This window comes from Heterodontus francisci, chromosome 39 (genome assembly GCF_036365525.1).
Source record: "Heterodontus francisci isolate sHetFra1 chromosome 39, sHetFra1.hap1, whole genome shotgun sequence".
In the NCBI taxonomy this organism is placed as follows: Eukaryota; Metazoa; Chordata; class Chondrichthyes; order Heterodontiformes; family Heterodontidae; genus Heterodontus; species Heterodontus francisci.
The window spans coordinates 28,549,658-28,574,542 of NC_090409.1; the positions used below are offsets into that span (position 1 = coordinate 28,549,658).

General features: G+C 47.5%; 1 protein-coding gene across 1 annotated transcript in view; it reads right to left on the reverse strand.

The window, feature by feature from the left end:
- The window catches only part of LOC137352857 (POU domain, class 2, transcription factor 2-like), a 153,225-nt gene extending 131,234 nt beyond the window's left edge, over positions 1-21,991 (reverse strand). The window contains exons 1-6 of the mRNA XM_068018709.1: positions 21,961-21,991; positions 21,140-21,231; positions 11,977-12,162; positions 3,930-4,071; positions 3,598-3,746; positions 2,264-2,443 (exon numbers count right to left, since the gene is read on the reverse strand). Coding sequence (XP_067874810.1) covers positions 2,264-2,443; positions 3,598-3,746; positions 3,930-4,071; positions 11,977-12,162; positions 21,140-21,231; positions 21,961-21,991 — 780 coding nt within the window. The remainder of the gene's footprint in view (positions 1-2,263; positions 2,444-3,597; positions 3,747-3,929; positions 4,072-11,976; positions 12,163-21,139; positions 21,232-21,960) is intronic.
- Positions 21,992-24,885: the final 2,894 nt, after the last annotated feature.

Consider the following 24,885-nt stretch of genomic DNA (forward strand, 5'->3'; position numbering starts at 1 on the left):
GGGATTGTAACTCTCACTCTCTGGGATTGTAACTCTCACTCTCTGGGGATTGTACCTCTCACTCTCTGGGATTGGAACTGTCACACTCTGGGGATTGTAACTCTCACTCACTGGGATCGTAACTCTCACTCTCTGAAGAGTGTAACTCCCATTCTCTGGGACTGTAACCCTTTGCGTCTGGAATTTTAACTCTCTCTCGGGGATTGTAACTCTCACTCTCTGGGATTGTAACTCTCACTCTCTGGGACTGTAACTCTCACTCTCTTGGATTGTAACTCTCACACTCCGGGATTGTAACTGTCACTCTCTAGGGACTGTAAGTCTTACTCTCCGGGGATTGTAACTCTCACACTCTGGGGACTGTAACTCTCACTCTGTGGGATTGTAACTCGCACTCTCTGGGATTGTAACTCTCACTCTCTGCACTCTCTGGGGATTGTAACTCTCAGGCTCTGGGGACTGTAACCCTCATTCGCTGGGATTGTAGCTCTCAGGCTCTGGGGACTGTAACCCTCATTCGCTGGGATTGTAGCTCTCACTCTCTGGGGACTGTAACACTCACTCTCTGGGATTGTAACTCTCACTCTCTGGGATTGGAACTCTCACTGTCTGGACTGTAACTCTCACTCTCTGGGGACTGTAACTCTCACTCTTTTTGGACTGTAACTCTCACTCTCTGGGACTGTAACTCTCACTCTCTGGCACTGCAACGCTCACTCTCTCGGATTGCAACTCTCACTCTCTGGGATTGTAACTCACACTCTCTGCACTCTCTGGGGATTGTAATTCTAACTCTCTGGGGACTGTAACTCTCACACTCTGGGATTGTAACTCTCACTCTCTGGGATTGTAACTCTCACTCTCTGGGACTGAAACACTCACTCTCTGCACTCTCTGGGGACTGTAACTCTCACTCTCTGAGATTGTAGCTCTCACTCTCTGGGGATTGGAACTCTCACTCTCTGGGACTGTAACTCTCACTCTCTGGGACTGTAACTCTCACTCTCTGGGATTGTAACTCTCACTGTCTGGACTGTAACTCTCACTCTCTGGGATTGTAGCTCTCACTCTCTGGGGATTGTAACTCTCACTCTCTGGGGATTGTAACTCTCACTCTCTGGGACTGTAACTCTCACTCTCTGGGATTGTAATTCTCACTCTCTGGGATTGTAACTCTCACTCTCTGGGATTGTAATTCTCACTCTCTGGGATTGTAACTCTCACTCTCTGGGGATTGTAACTCTCACTCTCCGGGGATTAAAAGACTCATTCTCTGGGGACTGTAACTCTCACTCTCTGGGATTGTAACGCTCACTCTCTGGGACTGTAACTCTTACTCTCTGAGATTGTAACTCTCTCTCTCCGGGGATTAAAAGACTCATTCTCTGGGGACTGTAACTCTCACTCTCTGGGATTGTAACGCTCACTCTCTGGGACTGTAACTCTTACTCTCTGGGATTGTAACTCTCACTCTCTGGGACTGTAACTCTTACTCTCTGGGATTGTAACTCTCACTCTCTGGGATTGGAACTCTCACTGTCTGAACTGTAACTCTCACTCTCTGGGGACTGTAACTCTCACTCTTTTTGGACTGTAACTCTCACTCTCTGGGATTGTAACTCTCACTCTCTAGGACTGTAACTCTCACTCTCTGGGATTGTAACTCTCACTCTCTGGGATTGTCGCTCTCACTCTCTGGGGACTGTAACTCTGACTCTCTGGGGACTGTAACTCTCACTCTTTTTGGACTGTAACTCTCACTCTCTGGGGACTGTAACTCTCATTCTTTTTGGACTGTAACTCTCACTCTCTGGGGATTGTAACTCTCACTCTCTGGGACTGTGACTCTCACTCTCTGGGATTGTGACTCTCACTCTCTGGGCCTGTAACTCTCACTCTCTGGGACTCTAACTCTCACTCTCTGGCACTGTAACTCTCACTCTCTGGCACTGTAACTCTCACTCTCTGGCACTGTAACGCTCACTCTCTGGGATTGTAACTCTCACTCTCTGAGGATTGTAACTCTCACTCTCTGGGATTGTAACTCTCACTCTCTGAGGATTGTAACTCACTCTCTGAGGATTGTAACTTACTCTCTGAGGATTGTAACTTACTCTCTGAGGATTGTAACTTACTCTCTGGGATTGTAACCCTCTCCATCTGGAATTTTAACTCGCTCTCTGGGATTGCAAGTCTCACTCTCTGGGACTGTTAACCTTACCCTCTGGGACTGTAACACACACTCTCTGTTCCCAGTGCTCACCATGTGAGAGCTGTACATGGACGGTTTGTTGTGTGTGTGTGTGGATACCCCAACGTTGCTGGCTGGATTGATTCGTTTTTCTTTCTGTCTCCTGTTACAGAACCAGACACGGATCACCTCCTTCTCCATGGTCAACTGCTCTGCCATCAGCACTATCTCCTCTGAAGTTGGCTTTTGATTCTGTAAGGACACAGACAGTCAAGTCACACACTCTGCTTCTCACAGGCTCCCTGTTGCACAGAGTCCCCGTCTCAGTGTCCCAGTCCCGTGTCCCTCTTGCACTGTGTCTCAGTCCCAACAAGTCCAAATCCCACCCTATCCAGGCCACACCCAGTCCCTTGTTATACATTTCCCATCACACAGTGTCCCAGTCACTCAGTATATCAGTAACACAATGCCTCCTTCACACATTGTCCCCATCACATATTCCCGGTCACACAGTCCCCATCACACACCAGCCCCATCATACACTGTCCCCGTCATAGCCTTAAGTCTAGACTCTGGATATGGGTAGTGAATGGGACCTGGGCTCTCTTTTTGGTCAATGATTCTGGCCAGGGCCCTAGATTTGGGTAGTGACTTGAGCCTGGATCCTGGTTAGAGACAATGACTAAAGCCTGGGCCTTGGCTAAGGGTCTTGCCTGTGGCCTGGTCTGTGACTGGGGCCTGGACCCTCATTTTGAGCCAGGACAGGAACCTGGGCCCTGACTTACCGCAATGTCTGGGGCCTGGGCCCTGGTTTAGTGCAATGTCTGGGGCTTGGGCCCTGGTCCCTGGTTTAGGACAGTAACTAGGGCCTGTGCCCTGGTCCCTGGTTTAGGGCAATATCTTGGGCCTGGGCCCTGGTCCCTGGTTTAGGGCAATGTCTGGGGCCTGGGCCATGGTCCCTGGTTCAGGGCAGTGACTAGGGCCTGTGCCCTGGTTTGGGGCAATGACTGGGGCCTGTGCCCTAGTCCCTGGTTTAGGGCAATGACTGGACCTGGGCCCTGGTCCCTGGTTTAGGGCAATGTCTTGGGCCTGGGCCCTGGTCCCTGGTTTAGGGCAATGACTGGGGCCTGTGCCCTAGTCCCTGGTTTAGGGCAATGACTGGGGCCTGGGCCCTGGTCCCTGGTTTAGGGCAGTGACTAGGGCCTGTGCCCTGGTTTGGGGCAATGACTGGGGCCTGGGCCCTGCGCCCTGGTTTAGGGCAATGTCTGAGGCCTGGGCCCTGGTTTAGAGCAATGACTGGGGCCTGGGCCCTGGTTGAGGGCAATGTCTGGGGCCTGAGCCCTGGCTTCAGGCAGTGACTGGGATACATTCACACACCATGCCCATCTAGTATTTGGATTATTTACTGCGAGGAAGTTCTTCTCTAAGGCCACTCGGACATTGGTCTCAATGCTTGTTCGCTTTTTCCTCTTGCGCCCTCCCATTCCCTCGATGCCAATCGGCGGACTGCACATGGCATTCGGACTGGGCAGTGTCGCATCGGCCGACATGTTTTCTGAAAAAGAAGGGAGAAATGTAAGGGAGAGGCACTCAATTCCAAAATCCCTCACCCAACACCCTCTCAACCCCTCACCCAACTCCCCAAAACCAATCTCCCCATCACCGACTCATCCAACTGGCCAAGCCAAATCCCCCCCGAGCTTCTCGTATCTGAGTTGCAGGATCAGAGCTAACATACCTGCATCATTCAGCCATTTCTCCAGTAAGGGTTTCAGTTTGCACATGTTCTTAAAGCTGAGGTTCAGTGCCTCAAAACGGGAGATTGTCGTCTGGCTGAAGTCATTTCCATACAGCTTGCCCATCGCCAGGCCGACATCACCCTGCAGAAAAAGCACACCCTGAGTGACAGGATCTGTTACAACACAACCCAGAGTGACAGGCTCTGTTACAGCGCAACCCTGAGTGACAGGATCTGTTACAGCACACCCTGAGTGACAGGCTCTGTTACAGCACAACCCAGAGTGACAGGCTCTGTTACAGCACAACCTGAGTGACAGGCTCTGTTACAGCACAACCCAGAGTGACAGGCTCTGTTACAGCACACCCTGAGTGACAGGATCTGTTACAGCACACACTGAGTGACAGGCTCTGTTACAGCACACCCTGAGTGACAGGATCTGTTACAGCACACCCTGAGTGACAGGATCTGTTACACTACAACCTGAGTGACAGGCTCTGTTACAGCACACCCTGAGTGACAGGATCTGTTACACAACAACCTGAGTGACAGGATCTGTTACAGCACAACCTTGAGTGACAGATTCTGTTACAGCACACACTGAGTGACAGGATCTGTTACAGTACACCCAGAGTGACAGGCTCTGTCACAGCACACACTGAGTGACAGGATCTGTTACAGCACACACTGAGTGACAGGATCTGTTACACTACACCCTGAGTGACAGGATCTGTTACAGCACACCCTGAGTGACAGGCTCTGTTACAGCACACCCTGAGTGACAGGCTCTGTTACAGCACAACCCTGAGTGACAAGCTCTGTTACAGCACAACCCTGAGTGACAGGCTCTGTTACAGTACAGAAAGAGTGACAGGCTCTGTTACAGCACAACCCTAAGTGACAGGCTCTATTACATTACAGAAAGAGTGACAGGATCTGTTACAGCACACCCTGAGTGACAGGCTCTGTTAGAGCTCCGCCTGAGTGACAGGCTCTGTTAGAGCTCAACCTGAGCGTCAGGCTCTGTTACAGCACACCCTGAGTGACAGGATCTGTTACAGCACACCCTGAGTGACAGGCTCTGTTAGAGCTCAACCTGAGCGTCAGGCTCTGTTACAGTTCACCCTGAGTGACAGGCTCTGTTACAGTACACCCTGAGTGACAGGATCTGTTACAGTACACCCAGAGTGACATGCTCTGTTACAGCACACCCAGGGTGACAGGCTGTGTTACAGTACACCCTGAGTGACAGGCTCTGTTACAGTACACCAAGGGTGACAGGCTCTGTTACAGTACACTCTGAGTGACAGGCTCTGTTGCAGCACACCCTGAGTGACAGGATCTGTTACAGCACACCCAGGGTGACAGGCTCTGTTACAGCACACCCTGAGTGACAGGCTCTGTTAGAGCTCCGCCTGAGTGACAGGCTCTGTTACAGCACACCCTGAGTGACAGGCTCTGTTACAGCACGCCCTGAGTGACAGGCTGTGTTACAGTACACCCTGAGTGACAGGCTCTGTTACAGCACACCCTGAGTGACAGGCTCTGTTACAGTACACCCAGAGTGACAGGATCTGTTACAGCACACCCTGAGTGACAGGATCTGTTACAGCACACCCAGGGTGACAGGCTCTGTTACAGCACACCCTGAGTGACAGGCTCTGTTAGAGCTCCGCCTGAGTGACAGGCTCTGTTACAGCACACCCTGAGTGACAGGCTCTGTTACAGCACGCCCTGAGTGACAGGCTGTGTTACAGTACACCCTGAGTGACAGGCTCTGTTACAGCACACCCTGAGTGACAGGCTCTGTTACAGTACAGAAAGAGTGACAGGATCTGTTACAGCACACCATGAGTGAAAGGCTCTGTTACAGCACACCCTTAATGACACGCTCTGTTACAGCACAACCCTGAGTGACAGGATCCGTTACAGCACCCCCTGAGTGACAGGCTCTGTTACAGCACGCATGGAGTGACAGGCTCTGTTACAGCACACCCTGAGAGACAGGCTCTGTTACAGCACACCCTGAGTGACATGCTCTGTTACAGTACAACCAGAGTGACAGGCTCTGTTACAGCACACCCTGAGTGACAGGCTCTGTTAGAGCTCCGCCTGAGTGACAGACTCTGTTACAGCACACCCTGAGCGTCAGGCTCTGTTACAGCACACCCTGAGTGACAGGCTCTGTTACAGTACACCCAGGGTGACAGGCTCTGTTACAGCACACCCTGAGTGACACGATCTGTTACAGTACACCCAGGGTGACAGGCTCTGTTACAGCACACCCTGAGTGACAGGATCTTTTACAGCACACCCTCAATGACAGGCTCTGTTAGAGCTCAACCTGAGCGTCAGGCTCTGTTACAGCACACCCTGAGTGACAGGATCTGTTACAGCACACCCAGGGTGACAGGCTGTGTTACAGTACACCCTGAGTGACAGGCTCTGTTACAGTACACCCAGGGTGACAGGCTCTGTTACAGCATACCCAGGGTGACAGGCTGTGTTACAGTACACCCTGAGTGACAGTCTCTGTTACAGTACATCCAGGGTGACAGGCTCTGTTACAGCACACCCTGAGTGACAGGATCTGTTACAGCACACCCACGGTGACAGGCTCTGTTACAGCACACCCTGAGTGACAGGCTCTGTTACAGTACACCCAGGGTGACAGGCTCTGTTACAGCACACCCTGAGTGACAGGATCTGTTACAGCACACCCTGAGTGACAGGCTCTGTTACAGCACACCCAGAGTGACAGGCTCTGTTACAGCACACCCAGGGTGACAGGCTGTGTTACAGTACACCCTGAGTGACAGGCTCTGTTACAGTACACCCAGTGTGAGAGGATCTGTTACAGTACACCCTGAGTGACAGGCTCTGTTACAGTACACCCAGTGTGAGAGGATCTGTTACAGCACACCCTGAGTGATGACAATTTTGAAAATGCTGGTCCCTTTAATTAACCTGGACTTTCTTCAGAGTTCATGGGGAGCAGGTGATGCTCAGTGCAGTTTCTATTTAAGGGCTGAGTTTTTTTTTCCTCAGTCACAGGAGTTGTTCTGGACAGGGTGTTAGACCGGAAGGGAAAGAGTGGAAAGTGGTATTTGTACTGAACCGTGGGTTGAGAATAAAACAGTTGCGGATCACGGGCTGTCTCCTGCTTTCTGATTTGGTGAACGGACATCTGCCAATTGGTCATGGTCGCAGAGGATGAACCTCGACCTCTTCAGGTGTGAAGCTAAAGAAAAAAAGTCATTTCTTTTTTGTGGAAAAAACAAAACAGCTGGCGGCTTGCGAGGTGAAATGGCCGAGTCACGCTGCGGGCTCTCAAGCTATGACTACCCACCAGCCTATTCGGAATTGGAACTGTACGAACAATGGAAGAATGAGGTAGAACGATGGTTTCGGGTCACTTCCCTGACCAAGAGGAAGCAAGGTTTGGTCCTGGCTTTGTCTTTATCAGGAAAAAGCATGATCAGCATTGAAGTATTTTCCGAACTGGATGTTACTGACTGAGATACTGAAGAGGGATTGCCGATTCCAAGAACATTTCTGGACAAGATTTACAAGAAAGTTGAATTGTTGGAACCCAACGAGGCATGGTCAATTTTTTGATCATTTTTAAGATGGACTTTGACACGTTGTATAAAAGACTAAAAAAATTAAATCTGGAAAATCCTGAGTTTGCTTGCGTTCAGATTGTTTAGATTGTGCACAAATCTCACACATCGATCGGCTTTTGGTGAAGATTCTCTATTTTTCTTTTTGACTGCTGCCCTGAAGAAATTTTTGGGAAGGCTAGCATTATCTAGTGACCTTCATCTCTCAAATTGGAGGTTCTGCAGCGATCGAGAGAATGGAGGACTCCATGATAACTGGCGCTCAATCTCGATGGGGGCCTCGTCGCGGGCGCTTTTACAAAGAGGGAGTTGCTGACAGATGCTCTGAGGTGGATTGCATTTTTAAAAGATTTGTGGATCAAAACAAAGTATAAGATTGGGATCATCGCCGAAAGTGAATGAATCCTAGAAGAGCACGGGGATTGATCAATGGGTGTTTTCAGTGTCAGTCTAAGTTTCACTGCGCAAGGAATTGTCCGGGAACCAGGAACTGAGTATTTGAAGGAACTCGTGGAATGGATGATTCCGATGAATGCGGTGAGCATATTGTCTTCGTGACCCGAAACTTAAAGTCGGGCCATGAGCATCTTGGTTGCCGATTCATTCAATTGTATGGTATTAGATAGTGGCTGTACCTCAACCAGTGTGCGGGGTCGATTGGCTAAGCTGTTGGAAACCCTTGACAAGGCAGACAAGTTAAAGAATATGAAAGCCCAACCTGCTTCCGGTTGGGGGAATCTAATTTTGCAATTCACCGGATCAGGACATTATTGTATTCCATTGAGGAAACCGTGTTTCCCGCCCAGAAGTTGCAGTAATATTGACCTCTCCGGTCAAGAGTCTGGCGAACAAGAAGAGAATTATCTGGAAGAACTGCGCGGACAATTTGCCCATCCGTCATCACAAGGTAGAGCTACTGCTGAAAGATGCCAGAGTTCTGGATGAGGAATATGAATCCTTTGTTGAACAGATCACATCCCAATGTGACAATATGTATTAAATATCGGAAAACACCACTGCGCCCGGTTGTGAGTGTCCCATTAGCCCGGGAATTTAATGGAATGATCTATGGAAGTATGGGACAAGGATCGAAATATTTATCTGTCACGTTTTATAGATACAGCAACTAGGTTCAGCATTTCTACGGGAATAAACAACCAGGGCAGATGGACGATAGTGGATAAAGTTATGGAAAAGTGGGTTGCTACGGGCCTTGAAACACCAACAAAATTTCTAACCGATAATGGAGGGGAGTTTGGAAATGATGAGCTTATGGACCAGTGTGAGAACTTCAATATTGTTAGTTATGAAGTCTTACTGCAGAAAGACGATTCAGCAATGGATTGTGTGAAGGAAATCACATGATAGTTGATGAAATGTAACACAAGATCTAGGCGGAACAACCAAACTACGAGCTACGAATGGCTTTGTCTTGGGCAGTACATGCAAGAAATTCTTTACAAATGCTGGGGTGGGAGCATAGCCCATACCAATTGCTATACAGTCATCATGCCAAATTGCCTTCCTGCTATGACGATAGTAGGTGACCTTCCTCCTTATAAGCCAAGGGCAGAGGGAATGGAGAGGTCCAGGGAAAATTATAGGACGTGACAGGACATGGGAGATTGGTTACGAAGGTAAGAGCCCATGGAATTCAGGGCAATTTGACAAATTGGATCCAAAACTGGCTTAATGGAAGGGGGTAGAGGGTAATGGTCGAGGGTTGTTTTTGCGAGTGGAAGCCTGTGACCAGTGGTGTACCACAGGGATTGGTGCTGGGACCCTTGCTGTTTGTAGTGTACATTAATGATCTAGACGTGAATATAGGAGGTATGATCAGTACGTTCGCAGATGACATGAAAATTGGTGTCGTAAATAGTGAGGAGGAAAGCCTCAGATTACAGGACGATATAGATGGGCTGGTAAGATGGGCCGAGCAGTGACAAATGGAGTTTAATCCTGAGAAGTGTGAGGTGATACATTTTGGGAGGGCTAACAAGGCAAGGGTACATACAATGGATGGTAGGACTCTAGGAAGTACAGAGGGTCAGAGGGACCTTGGTGTACTTGTCCATAGATCACTGAAGGCAGCAGCACAGGTAGATAAGGTGGTTAGGAAGGCATATGGGATACTTGCCTTTATTAGCTGAGGTATAGAATATAAGAGCAGGGAGGTTATGATGGAGCTGTATAAAACGCTAGTTAGGCCACAGCTGGAGTACTGTGTACAGTTCTGGTCACCACACTATAGGAAGGATGTGATTGCACTGGAGAGGGTGCAGAGGAGATTCACCAGGATGTTACCTGGGCTGTAGCATTTCAGCTATGAAGAGAGACTGGATAAGCTAGGGTTGTTTTCCTTAGAGCAGAGAAGGCTGAGGGGGGACCTGATTGAGGTATACAAAATTTATGAGGGGCATTGATAGGTTAGATAGGAAGAAACTTTTTCCCTTAGCAGAGGGGTCAATAACCAGGGGGCATAGGTTTAAGGTAAGGGGAAGGAGGTTTAGAGGGGATTTGAGGAAAAAAGTTTTCACCCAGAGGGTGGTTGGAATCTGGAATGCACTGCCTGAAAGGGTGGTGGAGGCAGGAACCCTCACAACATTTAAGAAGTATTTAGATGAGCACTTGAAACGCCATAGCATACAAGGCTACGGGCCAAGTGCTGGAAAATGGGATTAGAATAGATAGGTGCTTGATGGCCGGTACGGACACGATGGGCCGAAGGGCCTGTTTCTGTGCTGTATAACTCTGATTCTATGACTCTGACTCTAATACAACGTGGGAATCTGACCGTAAAAGCACATTCTTCAAGAACTAGGGATGTATTATGAATTTTCAAACACTGAGAAAGTGGGAGAAGGTGATGGTCAGGAGATACCTTGTACATCGCATGCCGATGTGTTTTTGTTTTGAGCCAGAGGGGTAGGATCTGAGAGTTCGGGAAATAGATACCAATACTCATACTGATCATGAAGAACAAGAAAAAAAAATCTCATCCAGGGATCATTTGTCTCAAGTGGGTTCCCAGGTGGTACCGTTCAGATAACTGGAGGGAAGCTACAATAGTTGGATGAGCAAGGAAGTCTACGGGCAAATATAAAAATTGGTTAAACGTCCAAGAGGGACCAGAAATGAAGGCCATGGATTGGTGAAAGGGAGCTCAAGGATGGAGAAGAAGAAAACCTAGCTCAAGTTCGAGTTCTGATTCAGGAGATACAGCTAGGAGGAGGAACAGATCGTGTCCAGTGGAAAGGACCTCTGGCAGACATCCTGCTCGGAGTAGTCCAGACAGACAACAACAAGAGAGAAGAGGCCGCAGCCTGACGAGGTGACAGAATAGCATGGCCAGCGCAGAGCCTTCTCGGAAAAAGGACCAAAGCAGCCGAGCCCAGGATCAAGAGGTGTTTTGTAGCTGCTAATAGATTAGAAGATGCTATTCTTTATTACGAGAGGAATTGAAAATAAAAGTAAGGATGTTGTGCTTCATTTATATCGGGCATCAGTGAGGCCACACCTTGAATAAAGTGTGCAGGTTTGGTCTCCTTATTTAAGGAAGGATGTGAATGTGTTGGAGGAGGTTCAGAGGAGGTTGTCTAGACTAATACCTGGAATGAGCGGGTTGTCTGCCTCAGAAGGTGGTGGAGGCGGGGTCATTGAATATTTGTAAGGCGGAGCTGGATAGATTTGACCTATAAGGCCAAGGAAAGCTTGGGGGGGGGGGGGGCGGGGGGGAGGGGAGGTTTTGAGGAGAGCTTGGGGGATAAATATATCAGGGTAGACTCTCTCTCAATGGGGAAGGTGATTTTGAAAATCTCTTTGACCATTTTTAGCAACCAATTCTTGGAGGTGTGACTCCATCGGTAGCAACGCAGCTTTCCTTCAGAGTGACCTGCTTCAGAGGGAAGTGCTTCTCCCAGCCTCTGAAGGAAGCATCAGACATAGAAGGGAAGCTCTGGAAGTTGAATAAATGCGTATATGGGTTAAATGACGCTTCCCGGGTCTGACGTTTTTAGGTGAGGGGGTTCACAACTGAAGGCGGACCCTGCAATGTTTTTGGGCATCTTTATGAAGGACGCGGACGATTTGTTTGTGGGTTGGCACTAATGTGTTTGCAAAGAATGTTACTCATTGAATTCAGAAAGAGTTAAAAATTGGCAGTCAGGCTTCTGGGGCTTTTAAATGTGAGTTTTGAGATAAAGCAGGGTGAGGCAGATGCAACGCTCTGCATCAACATTCCTAGAATGCGTCAATCACATTACAATTGGTCGCACCAGATCCGGACAGCAAGATACGGCTGCTTCCAAGGATGAAATGGAACAGCTGAGGAGCTGTGTTGGACAGCACAGTTGGTTCACCACCACCAGACAAGAGCAGATGCAAGTTTTGATGAGCTGGAAGTTAAAAATTGGCAACCGGTTTACCTGGGTAAAGCCCAGCTTGATGCGTCGCTGTTTGAAGGTGCGAGCGAACTGCTCGAGCTCTTCCAGGTCGCTGGGTTCCTCGGGATGTGCTGGGGCCTCCACACCTTTGGTTGTCTGTGAGTGGGGGAGTCCCTGCAGGTGAGGCTCATGGGCGATGGACCCGGGGAGGCCTGGCCGAGTCACTGCCTGCAACACAAAAGTCAGATTCACAGAATATTAAGGGCTGTCCTAGTGAGGTGATGCTACCTACAGCCTCTCTCTCTCTCTCTCTCTCTCTCTCTCTGATACAGGCTCCCCTCTGAGGGAATGATGTCTATCTCAGGAGAGGGCCCTCCATAATACAGTCCTGTTACCCTCACACCCTACTCCACTCTGGTAATCCACCATTTCCCTACCCCACTTCTCCTCCCATGTTGTGTCTCCCTCTCGCTCGCTCACCCTCCCTCCCCTCTATCCTCCACTCCATTCTCGTGTGTGTGTCTCTCTCTCTCTGTCTTTCTTTCCTTCCCTCCACCCCCCCCCCCATGTCCTGCATCGTACTCTCCTCTCTCCCTTGCACTCCCCTGTCTCTCTCAAACCTTCTGTCTCTCTCCCTTCTACATTCTGGTCTCTTTCCAATCCATGGGTTTGCATTTACAGCCCAGGAAACAGGTAATTCAGTCCCACAGATCTGTGCCCATGTTTTTGCCCCACATGAACCTGCTCCCACCTCCCTTCATCTCCCATTACCAGCATATCCTTCTAATCCTTTCTCTTCGCTCTCATGTGCTTCTCTAGTTTCCCTTTAATGCACTCATCTCAACCGCTCCTTGTCACAGCTTCCACATTCTAAGCATTCCCTGGGTAAAGAATCATGGAACGTTTAGAGTACAGAAACAGCCATCGTGTCTGTGCCAGCCAAAACAAACGAGCCACCCGTTCTAATCCCACCGTCCTGCGTTTGGTCCATAGCCTTGCAGATTACAGCACTTGTGGTGCATATTTAAAAACTCCTTTGAAAATGAGTTGAGGGTTTCTTCCTGTACTACCCTTTCAGACAGTGAGTTCCAGACCTCCACCACCCTCTGGGTGAAAAAACTTTCCTCTTCTCCCTCTAATCTTTCTACTAATCACTTTAAATCTACACCCCCTAGTCACTGACCTCTCTGCTAAGGTAAGTAGGCCCTTCACCTCCACTCTATCTAGGTCCCTCACCGTTTTGTACATTTCAATCAGACCTTCTCTGTTTCAAGGAGAACAGCCCCAGCCTATCCAATTTTTCCTCATAGCCGCGTTTTTCCAGTCCTGGCAACATCCTCATAAATCTCCTCTGTACCCTCTCTAGTGCAATTACATCCTTTCTGTAATGAGGTGACCAGAACTGCACACAGTACTCAAATTGTGGCCTAACCAATGAGTTATACAGTTCCAGCATAACCTCCCTGCTCTTATATTCTATACCTCGGCTAATAAAGGAAAGGATTCCATATGCCTTCTTAACCACCTTATCGACCTGTTCTGCTACCTTCAGGAATATGTAGACATTCACTCCAAGGTCCCTCACTTCCTCTACACTTCTCAGTATTTTCCCATTAATCGTGTATTCCTTTGCCTTGTTTGACCTCCCCAAATTCATCACCTCACACTTCTCCTGGGTTGAATTCCATTTGCCATTTTTCTGCCCATCTGACTGGTCCATCGATATCTATCTTCCTGCAATCGACAGCTATCCTCCTCGCTATCTACCACACGGCTAATCTTTGTCGTCTGCAAACTTCTTGATCATGCCCCCAACATCCACATGCAAATCATTAATACATACCACAAAAAGCAGGGGACCCAGTACTGAGCCCTGCGGAACGCCACTGGAAACACCCGTCAACAATTACCCTTTGTTTCCTGCCACTGAGCCAAATTTGTATCCACCTTGCTGCATTTCCCTGGATCCCATGGGATTTTTTTTTAAACCAGTCTGCCATGTGGGATCTTGTCAAAAGCCTTGCTAAAATCCATGTAGACCACATCAACTGCACTACCCTCATCTATCCTCCTTGTTACTACTTCAAGAAATTCAATCAAGTTAGTCAAACACAATCTTCCCTTAACAAATCCATGCTGACTATCTTTGATTAATCCGTGCCCTTCTAATTGACAGTTTATCCTCTCTCTCAGAATTGATTCCAATAATTTGCCCGACTGAAGTCTCTCCTGAATTCCCTATCGGATTGATTAGCGACTACCTCATTTATAGCCGCTAGTTTTGGACTCGCCCACACGTGGGAACTACTTCTACCATTATCCACCCTATCAAACCCCTTCAGAATTTCAAAACCTCTATTAGGTTTCTCGAGAAAAAAGCCCCAGACTGTCCAATCTTTCCTGAAGGGTGTAACCTCCCAGTTCTGCTATTACTGTAAATCATCTCAGTGATACTTTCATTGCACCATCAATTTTTGGCACTTTCTCCAGTGTCTCCAATATTCCTTTTTTTTTACAATGTGGAGGACTGTGCACAGTACTCCAAGTGTGGTCGAGCCAAGCATCTACAGAAGTTTAACATAACTTCTCTGCTTTTCAATTTTATTACTCTAGAAATTAACCTCCGTGATTTTGGTTTGCTTTTATCTATGGTCTTATTAAACTGCATCGATACTTTGAGTGATTTGTCCATCTGTATCCCCAAATCCCTCTGCTCCTCTACCCCATTTAGACACTTGTTCTTATGAATCAAGGAGTACGTGGCCTTCTTTTATTCTTCCTACCAAAATGCATCACCTCACACTTATTTGTATTGAAATTTATTTGCCAATTACATACGTACTCTGCAAGCTTGTATTTTGTCACAAGTCACCTCCTGTATTAACAATACCTCCCAATTTGGTATTATCTGCAAATTTTTTGAAATTGCACATCTGATTCCCGAGTCCAAAATCATGTGGAATTGTGAACAGTGGCGCCAGCACCAATTCTTGTGGAACACCACTTCCCATCTTCTCCCAGACTGAGTATCTACCTTTACCCGCACTCTCATTTTTATTCTGTAGCCAGCTTGCAACCCACTCTGCTACTTGTCCCCTGACTCCACATGCTCTGTCCTGACTCATTAGTCTAGATTACAAAAGGCCTTTTGTAAAGCCCAATATATCACATCTACTACATTACCCTTATCTACCTTTTCTGTTGCTGCATCAAAGAATTCAATATGGTGGGTCAAGTATAACCTTATCTTTTGAAATCAGGACTGACTATTATATTTCAAGTTTCCAGATGTTTTTCTATTGCACCTTTGAGTAAGAATTCCATTGTCTTTCCCACATGGATGTTCAGCGACTTGGTCTATTTCCCAGGATTAGTTCTATCTCCCTTTTTAAATCGATGAATATGGTTAGCTATCTGCCAGTCCTCTGGCACTATTCCTTTTTTAACATTTTTATTTTAATATATATGTCATGGTGCCTCTGTTATCTCTTCCCCAATGTCTTTAATATGTGTGTGTGCAACCTATCCGGACCAGAGTTTAATCCTCCCAAAGTTTGACTCGTTTATCCATTAACTCCTCACTATTGCTCTTGCTATTCTCGTCATTCTCTCCTTTTTATTATCTCTGCATTTAGTAGATGCCTTTTTCTTTCGTTTCAATTTTCCCCTCGTGTCTTTAATCACCAATGGTGTTTCATTCTAACTTTGCATCTGTCTTCTCAGAGGAAGTGGATGATGTGAAGGTTACACTAAAAGAGGAGAGGGAGGTTATGGACAGAATAGTAATAGATAGAGAAGAGATACTGAAAAGATTAGCATTGTTGAAAGATGATAAATCACCAGGTCCAGATGGAATGCATCCTATGTTGATAAAGGAAGCAAAGGTAGAAGTAGTAGAGGCATTGGTCACAATCTTTCAATCCTCATTGGATACAGGAGTAATGCCAGAGGACAGGAAGGCGATTAATGTTATACTATTCTAGAAAGGGGAGAGGATATACAGGAAACTACAGGCCAGTTAGCCTAACTTGGGTAATGGGGAAGTTACTGAAACTATTATCGGGCAACAAATTAACTCCTGCTTTTCCAAGTGAAAGTTTATCAAGGACAGTCCGCTAAAACTTTCCTAAAGGCAAATTCTGTCTAACTTATTTGAATTATTTGATCAGGTTGAGCAGGGTAGTGCACCAGATTGAATCATAGAACCTTGGATGTCTACAGCACAGAAGGAGGCCATTCAGCCTGCTGACCCCGTGCTGGATCTCTGCAAGAGCGATTTAGCTCAATCCCACTCTCCCACCCTATCTCTGTAGCCCTGCAAATTTTTCCCTTCAGGCGTTTATCCAATTCCCTTTTGAAAGCCTCGACCACACTCTCAAATAGTACATTCCAGATCCTCATCACGCACTAAATAAAGATTTCCCTCACGCCCCCTTTGGTTCTTTGGGCACTAAATGGTGGCCCAGCCAGCGACGCCCGCATCCAATGAAACAAATAATAAACAGAATTGGACACAATACCCCAGTTGAGGCTGAACCTGCGTTTTATAAAGCTTCACCAGAACTTCTTTGCTTTTGTGCTCTATGCTTCTATTTATAAAACCCAGGATCCCAAATGCCTTTTTAACCACTTTTTTAACCTGCCTTGCCACCTTCAACAATTTGTGCAGATGGAACCCCGGGTTTCTCTGTTCCTGCTTCCCCCTTTTACAATTGTACCTTTTTATTTGATATTGCGTCTCCTCGTTCTTCCTACCAAAATTAATCACTCCACACTTCTCCGCATTAAATTTCATTCTGCCACGTGTCCACCCTTTCCACCAGCCTGAAAGGTACTCTTGAAGTTTTGCACTATTCTCCTCGCAGTTCACAACTTTTCCAAGTTTTGTGTCATCTGTAAATTTTGAAATCGTGCCCTGTACACGTAGGTCCAAGTCATTAACGTTTATCAAGAAAAGTAGTGGTCATAGACATATACAGCACAGAAACAGGCCTTTCGGCCCATCGTGTCTATGCTGACCATCAAGCGCCTATCTATTCTAATCCCATTTTCCAGCACTTGGCTCGTAACCTTGTATACTATGGCGTTTTCAAGTGCACATCTAAATACTTCTTAAATGTTGAGGCTTCCTGCCTCTACCAACCCTTCGAGCAGTGTATTCCAGATTCCAACCACCCTCTGAGTGAAAAAACTTTTACTCAAATCCCAGCCACCCCCCCCAAACCTCCTGCCCCTTACTTAAATCTCTGCCCCCTGGTTATTGATCCCTCCGCTAACATCAATCCCTGGGGAACCCCACTGTATACCTTCCTCGATTCCGAAAAACAACCATTCACCACTACTCTCTACTTCCTGTCACTCAGCCAATTTCACATTCATGCTGCCGCTGTCCCTTTTATTCCAAGGACTTCAACTTTGCTGAGAAGCCTGTTATGTGACACTTCTTCAAATGCCTTTGGAAGTCCATATACACCACATCAACCGCATTACCCTCATCAACCATCTCTGTCACCTCTTCAAAATACTGAATCAAGTTAGTTGAACACAACTTGTCCTTAACAAATCTGTGCTGGCTTTCCCTAATTAATCCACACTTGTCCAAGTCACTGTCCATTTTATCCCAGATTATCATTTCTAAAAGTTTCCCCAATCACCGAGGTTAAATTGATTTGGCTGGTCGTTGCTGGGCTCATCCTTGGACCTTTCTTGAACAAGGGTGTAACGTTTGCAATTCTCCAGTCCTCTGGCACCACCCCTGTATCGAAGGAGGTTTGGAAGATTATGGTCAGTGCCTCTGCAATTTCCACCCTAACTTCCCTCAGTATCCTTGGGTGCATCTGGCCTGGTCCTGGTGACTTATCAACTTTAAGTACAGATAGCCTTTCCATTACCTCCTCTTTTTATCAATTTTGAGCCCATCCAGTGTCTCTACTATCTCCTCTTTTACTCTGACTTGGGTTGCATCTTCTTCCTTGGTAAAGACAGATGCAAAACACTCACTTAATACCTCAGCCGTGCATCCTGCCTCCGTCCACAAATCCCACTTTTTGGTCCCGAATCACAGCAGACCCCTCCTCTTACTACCTTTTTACTCTTTAAATGCCGACAGAAGACTTCAGGATTCTCTTATATTCCCTTTGGCTCTCATTTCTTTTTTCACTTCCCCACTGAACTTCCTATAATCAGCCTCATTCTCACTTGCCTTAACCACCTGACATCTGGCATATCCCCTTTTTTTTCTGCTTCATCTTACTCTCTAACTCTTTTGTCATCCAGGGAGCTCTGGCTTTGTTTGCCCTACCTGTCTCCCGGTGGAAACTTACCTCGACAGTTCCTGAACTATTTGCTCTTTAAAGGCAGCCCGTTGTTCGATTCCAGTTTTGCCTGTCAATCCTTGATTTCCAATTTACCCGGGACAGTTCCGTTCCTCCCCTCCAATTAGATTGCAGCTTGTCCCATTCTATAGCTAATGTAAACATTATGATCCTATGACCACTGTTTCAGTAAATGTCAGACACCTGGCCTACCTCATTCCCCAGCACCAGATTCAGCAATGCCTCCTTTCTCACTAGGCCAGAAACGCACTGATCAAAAAAAAATTCTCCTGAACATATTTCAGAAACTCCTTCACCGTCCCTGCCCTTCACACTGTTACTATCCCGGTCTAAATTGTGAAAATTGAAGTCCACTATCATCACGACACCATTGCTGTATATATGAACGTCCAGAAGGCATTCAACAAAGTGTAACACGTTACAAAGATGAAGCCCATGGAATAAAGGAGGAAGTGGCAGGATGGATATGGAACTGGCTTAGTGACAGGAAAGAGGAAGAGGCGGGGTTTTATTCAGACTGGGAGGTGGTCTCCAAGGGTCCGTTTTGGCTCCAGTTGTCTTTTAGATTTTTATGAATGATCTAGACTCAGGTGGAGCGTGCAGCATTATAAAATTTGGATAGTATGAAATTGGCAAAGCAGATCATGATGAGGATGGTTATAGACATCAGGATGGTGAAATGGGTAGAGGTGAGGCAGATGGAGTTCAATGTGGAGAAGCGTGACATGAGGACCAATACAGAAAGACAGTGCAATAAAGATCACACAATTCTGAGAAGTGTAGGTGAGCAGAGCGATCTTTCTTTCTGATAATACAAACAAGAAATGCTGGAAATACTCCACAGTTCTGGCAGCATCTGTGGAGAGAAACAGAGTTAACGTTTCAGGTCAGTGACCCTTCATCAGAGATCTTTCTGTCTAAAATGACGGTTCATTCCTCCGAGAGTGAAGGTGTTATGAAAGTGATTCTTTTTGTTAAACTATATATTTTGAATGGAATTTATGGTTAAGGAATAAATGTCGGACCGGGTTTTTTTTATATGAAGATAGCCATCAAGAGGAATGAGGGAGCTGGATTGGCAACAGTGTTGTTGGTTGGAGATGGAGCAGAAACCCTGGTAACGTGGGGGCAGAAAAGAGACAAGTGCTCCTTTTGGTTGGCCAAGACCAGTAGGAACAGAGAGCACCTGGATGGGCAGAAAAAAACCGTCAAGTTTTCTGGTTGTGAGTCAGTGTGTGATTTTTACCTTCTAGAAGGAGCTAAAAGTCAAGTCTGCTGCAGAAGAAGGAGAGAATTCCAAGGGAGAACAGAAGACTACAACCCAGCTCGCTTTCCTGCAATTCCCTAAAAGATTCTGTGAAGTTCACTTTTTTGATTCGTCTTGTTTCCTGTATTTGAAGAAAGTCTGCTTAAAAATAATTTTCAACGCCGCCTGAAGAGAACTATTGGGGAAGATTCTAGTTACCTGTCTGCTTATGCTCGGAGGCTGGACTGTGTGCCAGTTTGATGCAGCATGTCTCACCTATATTTTTCAGGGGTGGGCAAATGATCTACCCGGGTGTGTATTTTGTTGTCTGTAATAGAGCTCTGATCTAAAAATCCTTTTTTGTTCGGTTAGCCGGTGTATGTCTGTGTGTGAGTGTGAAGGGACTAAGGTAAAAAATGGACTTTTAAAATTTGGTTAAGGTAGAAAGGGGACTTCTTAAAAATAAATAAATGGATTTTAAAAAATTCGATCTGTTTGTTAAGACTTGTTCTATAATAAACTGTTAACTCTGTTGTGTAAAGAAACCTGGTTAGTGTGTTCGATTCTGGGGAAAATAGTGTATATAATTGACTGTTTGTAAAAGAAATGTCCCACTTCCTGAAACAAATATATTGCGACCGGTGGAGAAGCGGGACTGAATTAACAGTGCACTCCCCGCTGCCTCGGTCTAACAGCGTGAGTACATTTGAACACGGGCGCCGAGAGGACGGACAGGCTCACACGGGCACTGAGGGCTGAATTTTAAGAGTCCAACGCTGATCTTGGCAGCGAGCTCGAGAAATGGTGGCCTGCAAATGCAGGCCGTACGCCAAAGAGCCGCCCCGATCTCCCATGCGTGGCTCATTTAAATAGCTGGGGCCGTCCGATCCCACCCCCACAACCCCCACCAATCATGTGGAGGGGGCGGGCTGTCGACCCAGACAATGGTGTCAGCTGCTTGTGCGTTGGCGCCATTTTTAAAGGGTAGCCAGCCCCCACAGGCAGCTTTGAATTTTTAAAGCTACATCCCCTCAAAAGTTCTCCAGTAAGTTTTCGAAGGCCTCTTTCCCACCCTCCAATAACAATTACATGAACTATTTGCCCTTTTTACACCCCCCCCCCGCCCACCGAACAACAAAACACTTGCCTTTGAAATCTGACCTTCGCCCCCCGCCCCAGACTGCGCAAAGTTCAAAGTTCACCTCTTCCCACCATCACGTACACCCATTATGTTTACTCGACCCCGTTCCCACCCCACTGCACTAAGACTCTTACCTCCTGCATCCCCCACTCCGCCACCAGTGTCACACCAGCTTTTCCCAGATGGGGAACTGTAGGGGAGGGGGTGACTGTCTCCACACTGAGCATCAAGGCGGGCCCAGAAGATGGAGGGTAGGTTTATTTAAATGTATTTGTTTTATTGATTTTTTTAAAATATTGAAATTCAGGTCCCATCGACCAGTGGCCGGGGGAGAGGGGCAGCCTTGGAGCCTGGTCACCCTCGGGAGGATTGGGTCAGGTCCTCCCAGCATCAGCCTCTGTGGCCCAGGTACTGAGCCCGGGCACAGCCGAGCCACAGGTACTGACTGCACATCTGTTCGCGGAGTCTGGCGCATTGACTGACCTGTGCAGCGAGCCCCAGGCGGGGTTGTGCCTGCAGGAGTCCCCCTTGGCTTTGTTGAGGTAGCTGTAGAAGATTTGGTGTCGAGAGTAGACCTGGAATGGAAAGGAGAGCAACGGATCAGTGAGACCAGAACCCCAAGCAGCCAAAGCACGTCCGGGGGAGAGAGGGAGTTTCGAAACTGCGCAGGAACTCTGGGAGCAGCACAGCACATCTGGGGGTGGGGGGGAAGAGGGAGAACACAGCGCAGGAACTCGGTGTGACATCACAGGAAAATCGTTAAGTTGATTGGCCTGTGAGTATTTTGCTACATTTCTCATTTTTATCTCGGGTAATTTATCAGTTACTGTAAGATTTTATTAGTATTAGTAAAGTTTACTAGCGGTAATAAAGCTTATTGGGAATAGTAGGGTTTGTTAATTTATTTTTTACTTAATTAACTTATTAACTACCACATAATAAAAATGGCAGAACATGTGGACTGCATAATGTCAGAGCTCCTGGATCCCAGTGTGATCCAAGGCAAACACATCTGCAGGAGCTTCAGCTCAGATTCGGTGAGCTGGCTGCCAAGCTACAGACTTCATGGAGGGAGAAAGCTACCTGGTCTTTGTACCAGGAGGCGGTCACACCCCTTAGGATAGGGTCTTCTGATTTTGCTCAGTGGTCAGGGGCAGGAGGGTGTGACTGCGAGTGAGGCGGGTATGGGCACCCAGAACGTGGAAGTGGAGGAGCCTCAGCCTTTGTAATGGTCTGACCGGTTCGAGGTTCCTGCAACCTGTATGGATGAAAGCAGGGGCTGTAGGGTGGATGAGCGAACTGACCATGACACCATGGGTACAGCAAGCCATCCATGGGGGGGGGGGGGGGGGCGGAGCTAATAGGAATGTAGTGGTAGTAGGGGAGAGCATAGTTCGGGGGATAGACACCATTCTCTGCAGCAGAGAGCAAGAGTCCAGACGGCAAATTGGAGTAGGGGAAATAAGATTTGAGAGTTAAGTACGTGGCTCAAAGATTGGTGAGGGACAAACGGGGATTTCGGTTCATGGGGCACTGGCACCAGTACTGGGGAAAGTGGGAGCTGTACTGTTGGGACGTTCTTCACCTGAACCATGCTGGGGCCAGTGTTCTGGCAGGTTGTATAACCAGGGCGGTAGAGAGGGCTTTAAACTCAATGGTGGGGGCAAGGGATCAGGATTGAGAAGATTTGATAAATTAAACAGAGAAGGCAAGGTAAGAGAGCCAGGTTGCAACAAGGGAAATGATCAGAGTTTGGAAGGAAGGGACAGAGTATACAAATCTAAGTGCACCAGCAGATAAAGCTAGAGGTTACAAAAATAGTGATGAGACAGAACTAAAGGCTCCGCATCTGAATGCACATAGCATTCGTACCAAAGCAGATGAATTGACAGCGCAAATAGTACATGATCTGACGGCCATTACAGAGATATGGCTGCAAGATGACAAAGACTGGGACCCGAATATTCAAGGGTACATGACATTTAGGAAGGACAGGAAGCGAGGAAAATTTGGAGGGGTAGCTCTCTTAATTAAGGATGACATTGGTACAATGGAGAGAGGTCACCTCAATTCTAAAAATAAAGATGTAGAATCAGTTTAGATCGAGATAAGAAATAGTAAAGGTAGGAATTCACTTGTGGGAGTGGTTTACAGGCCCCCTAATAGTAAGCATACAGTAGGACGAAATAATGGGGGCTTGGAAGAAAGGTACTAAGATAATCATGGGTGATTTTAATCTACAATCAAATTGGCAAAGGTAGCCTGGTTGATGACATCATATTGTTTTCGGGACAGTTTCTCGGAGCAAACACTTTCTATAGCCAACCAGAGAGCAGGCTATGCTAGACATGGCACTGGGCAATGAGACAGGATTAATTAATGACTTCATAGTGAGGGCACCCCTAGGTAGTAGTGATCACAATATGATTGAAGTTCACAATCTGTTTGAGGAACAGAAGGGCAAATCTAAGACTAGTGTTTTAAATATAAATAAAGGCAATTATGAGGGCACGAAGGCAGAGCTGGCTAAAGAAAACTGGCAAATTAGGTTGAGGGATAGGTCAGTAGATATGCAGTGGCAGACATTTGGAAGATATTTCAGAATACTGGAGATACATTTCAGTGAGAAAGAGAGACTCTCTAAGGGAAGGACGCTTCAGCTGTGGCGAACTAAGGAACTAAAGGATAACATCAAATTGAAAGAAAAAGCATATTATCCTGCTATGTAAACTTTGACGTGGCACCTTGTCAAATGCCTTCTGGTAATCTAGGTATAGCACATCCACAAGTTCCCCTTTATCCACATTGTTTGTTACTTCCTCAAAGAACTCCAACGTGAGCGGAGCCTCCAATCCTTCGGCGCACTCCGGGCTGACCTGCGGCAGATCCTCCCACAAACTCTGCGCGCATCCTCGCTGGACGGATCCGGAGAGAACATCGCACTGTAATAAGTACGGACCAGGAGGCCCATTCCCTCCGGATCCGTGATGGAGGATCCGTCGTCGGCCAGCAAGGGGAAACCCCGATGGAGGTCTCTCTACGCGGGAGTCTTCCCCCTTTACATCGGGGACCTGGGGTGGAGGGTGCTGCACAGAGCAGTCCCGTGCAATAGACTTTTAAGTAGGTTCACGGACTCCCAGGCCGCCTGTACTTTCTGCGGCCTAGACGAGTCCGTGTTCCACGTTTATACGGAGTGTGCGAGGTTGCAGCCCCTCTTTGAGTATCTGAAGGGCTGCTCCTCAAATTCTGGCTGCACTTCAGTCCCACGCTCCTGATCTTTGGGCACCCGGTGCGGAGGGGCTTGGGCCGGGAGGAGGATCTCCTCGTCTGTCTGCTCCTGGGCCTGGCCAAGGTGGCAATTCACAGGTCCAGGTTGCGGGCCGTCGGGGGGGTCCGTCCTCCCCGATTGCCTGCCCCTGTTCCGCGGTTACGTTCGCGCCCGGGTGTCCCTGGAGAAGGAGCATGCGGTGTCCGCCGGTACGCTTGAGGCCTTCCGCGATCGGTGGGCACCGCAGGGACTGGAGTGCATCGTTGACGCCGAGAATGGCTTTTTAATTTGAGTTTAAAAAAAAACGGGGTTAGATAGAGAGTAAAGCTTCCACTACACTGTCCCCATCAAACACTCCCAGGACAGGTACAGCACGGGGGTAAGATACAGAGTAAAGCTTCCTCTAAAAAAAATGGGATTAGACACATGCCCCTCTTCCGTAGTTCCATTCACACCCGGGTGTCCCTGGACAGGCAGCATGTGCTGTCCGTTGTTACGTTTGAGGCCTTCCATGACCAGTGGGCACCAGGGGAGCTGGAGGGCATCACTGATGCCGAAAATGGAACTTTAATTTTAAGTTTTGTTTTATTTCTTCGTTTTTAGTCTGTAAAAGGGGCCTGAGGTATGAAGGCCACAAAAAAACAGGTTAGATACAGTGTACTGCTCCTCTACACCAGTGCTGTCCACTTTTGTGTGGGGGGGGTGGTGGGGTTCACCTTACAGTTTACTCTCACACTCTCTCGCTCTCCCTTTAATCACTATTCATCTCTCTCTCTCACTGCCTCTCTCGCTCTCTCTCCTCAGTCTCTTTCTCACTCTTTCTCTCTTTCTCTGCCTGCTCTCTCTCTCTCTCTCTCTCTGCCAGCCTCTCTCTCTCCCTCTTTCTCCCTCTGCCTGCCTCTCTCTCTCTCTCCCTGCCTGCCCCTCTCTATCTCTGCCTGCCCTCTTTATCTCTGCCTGC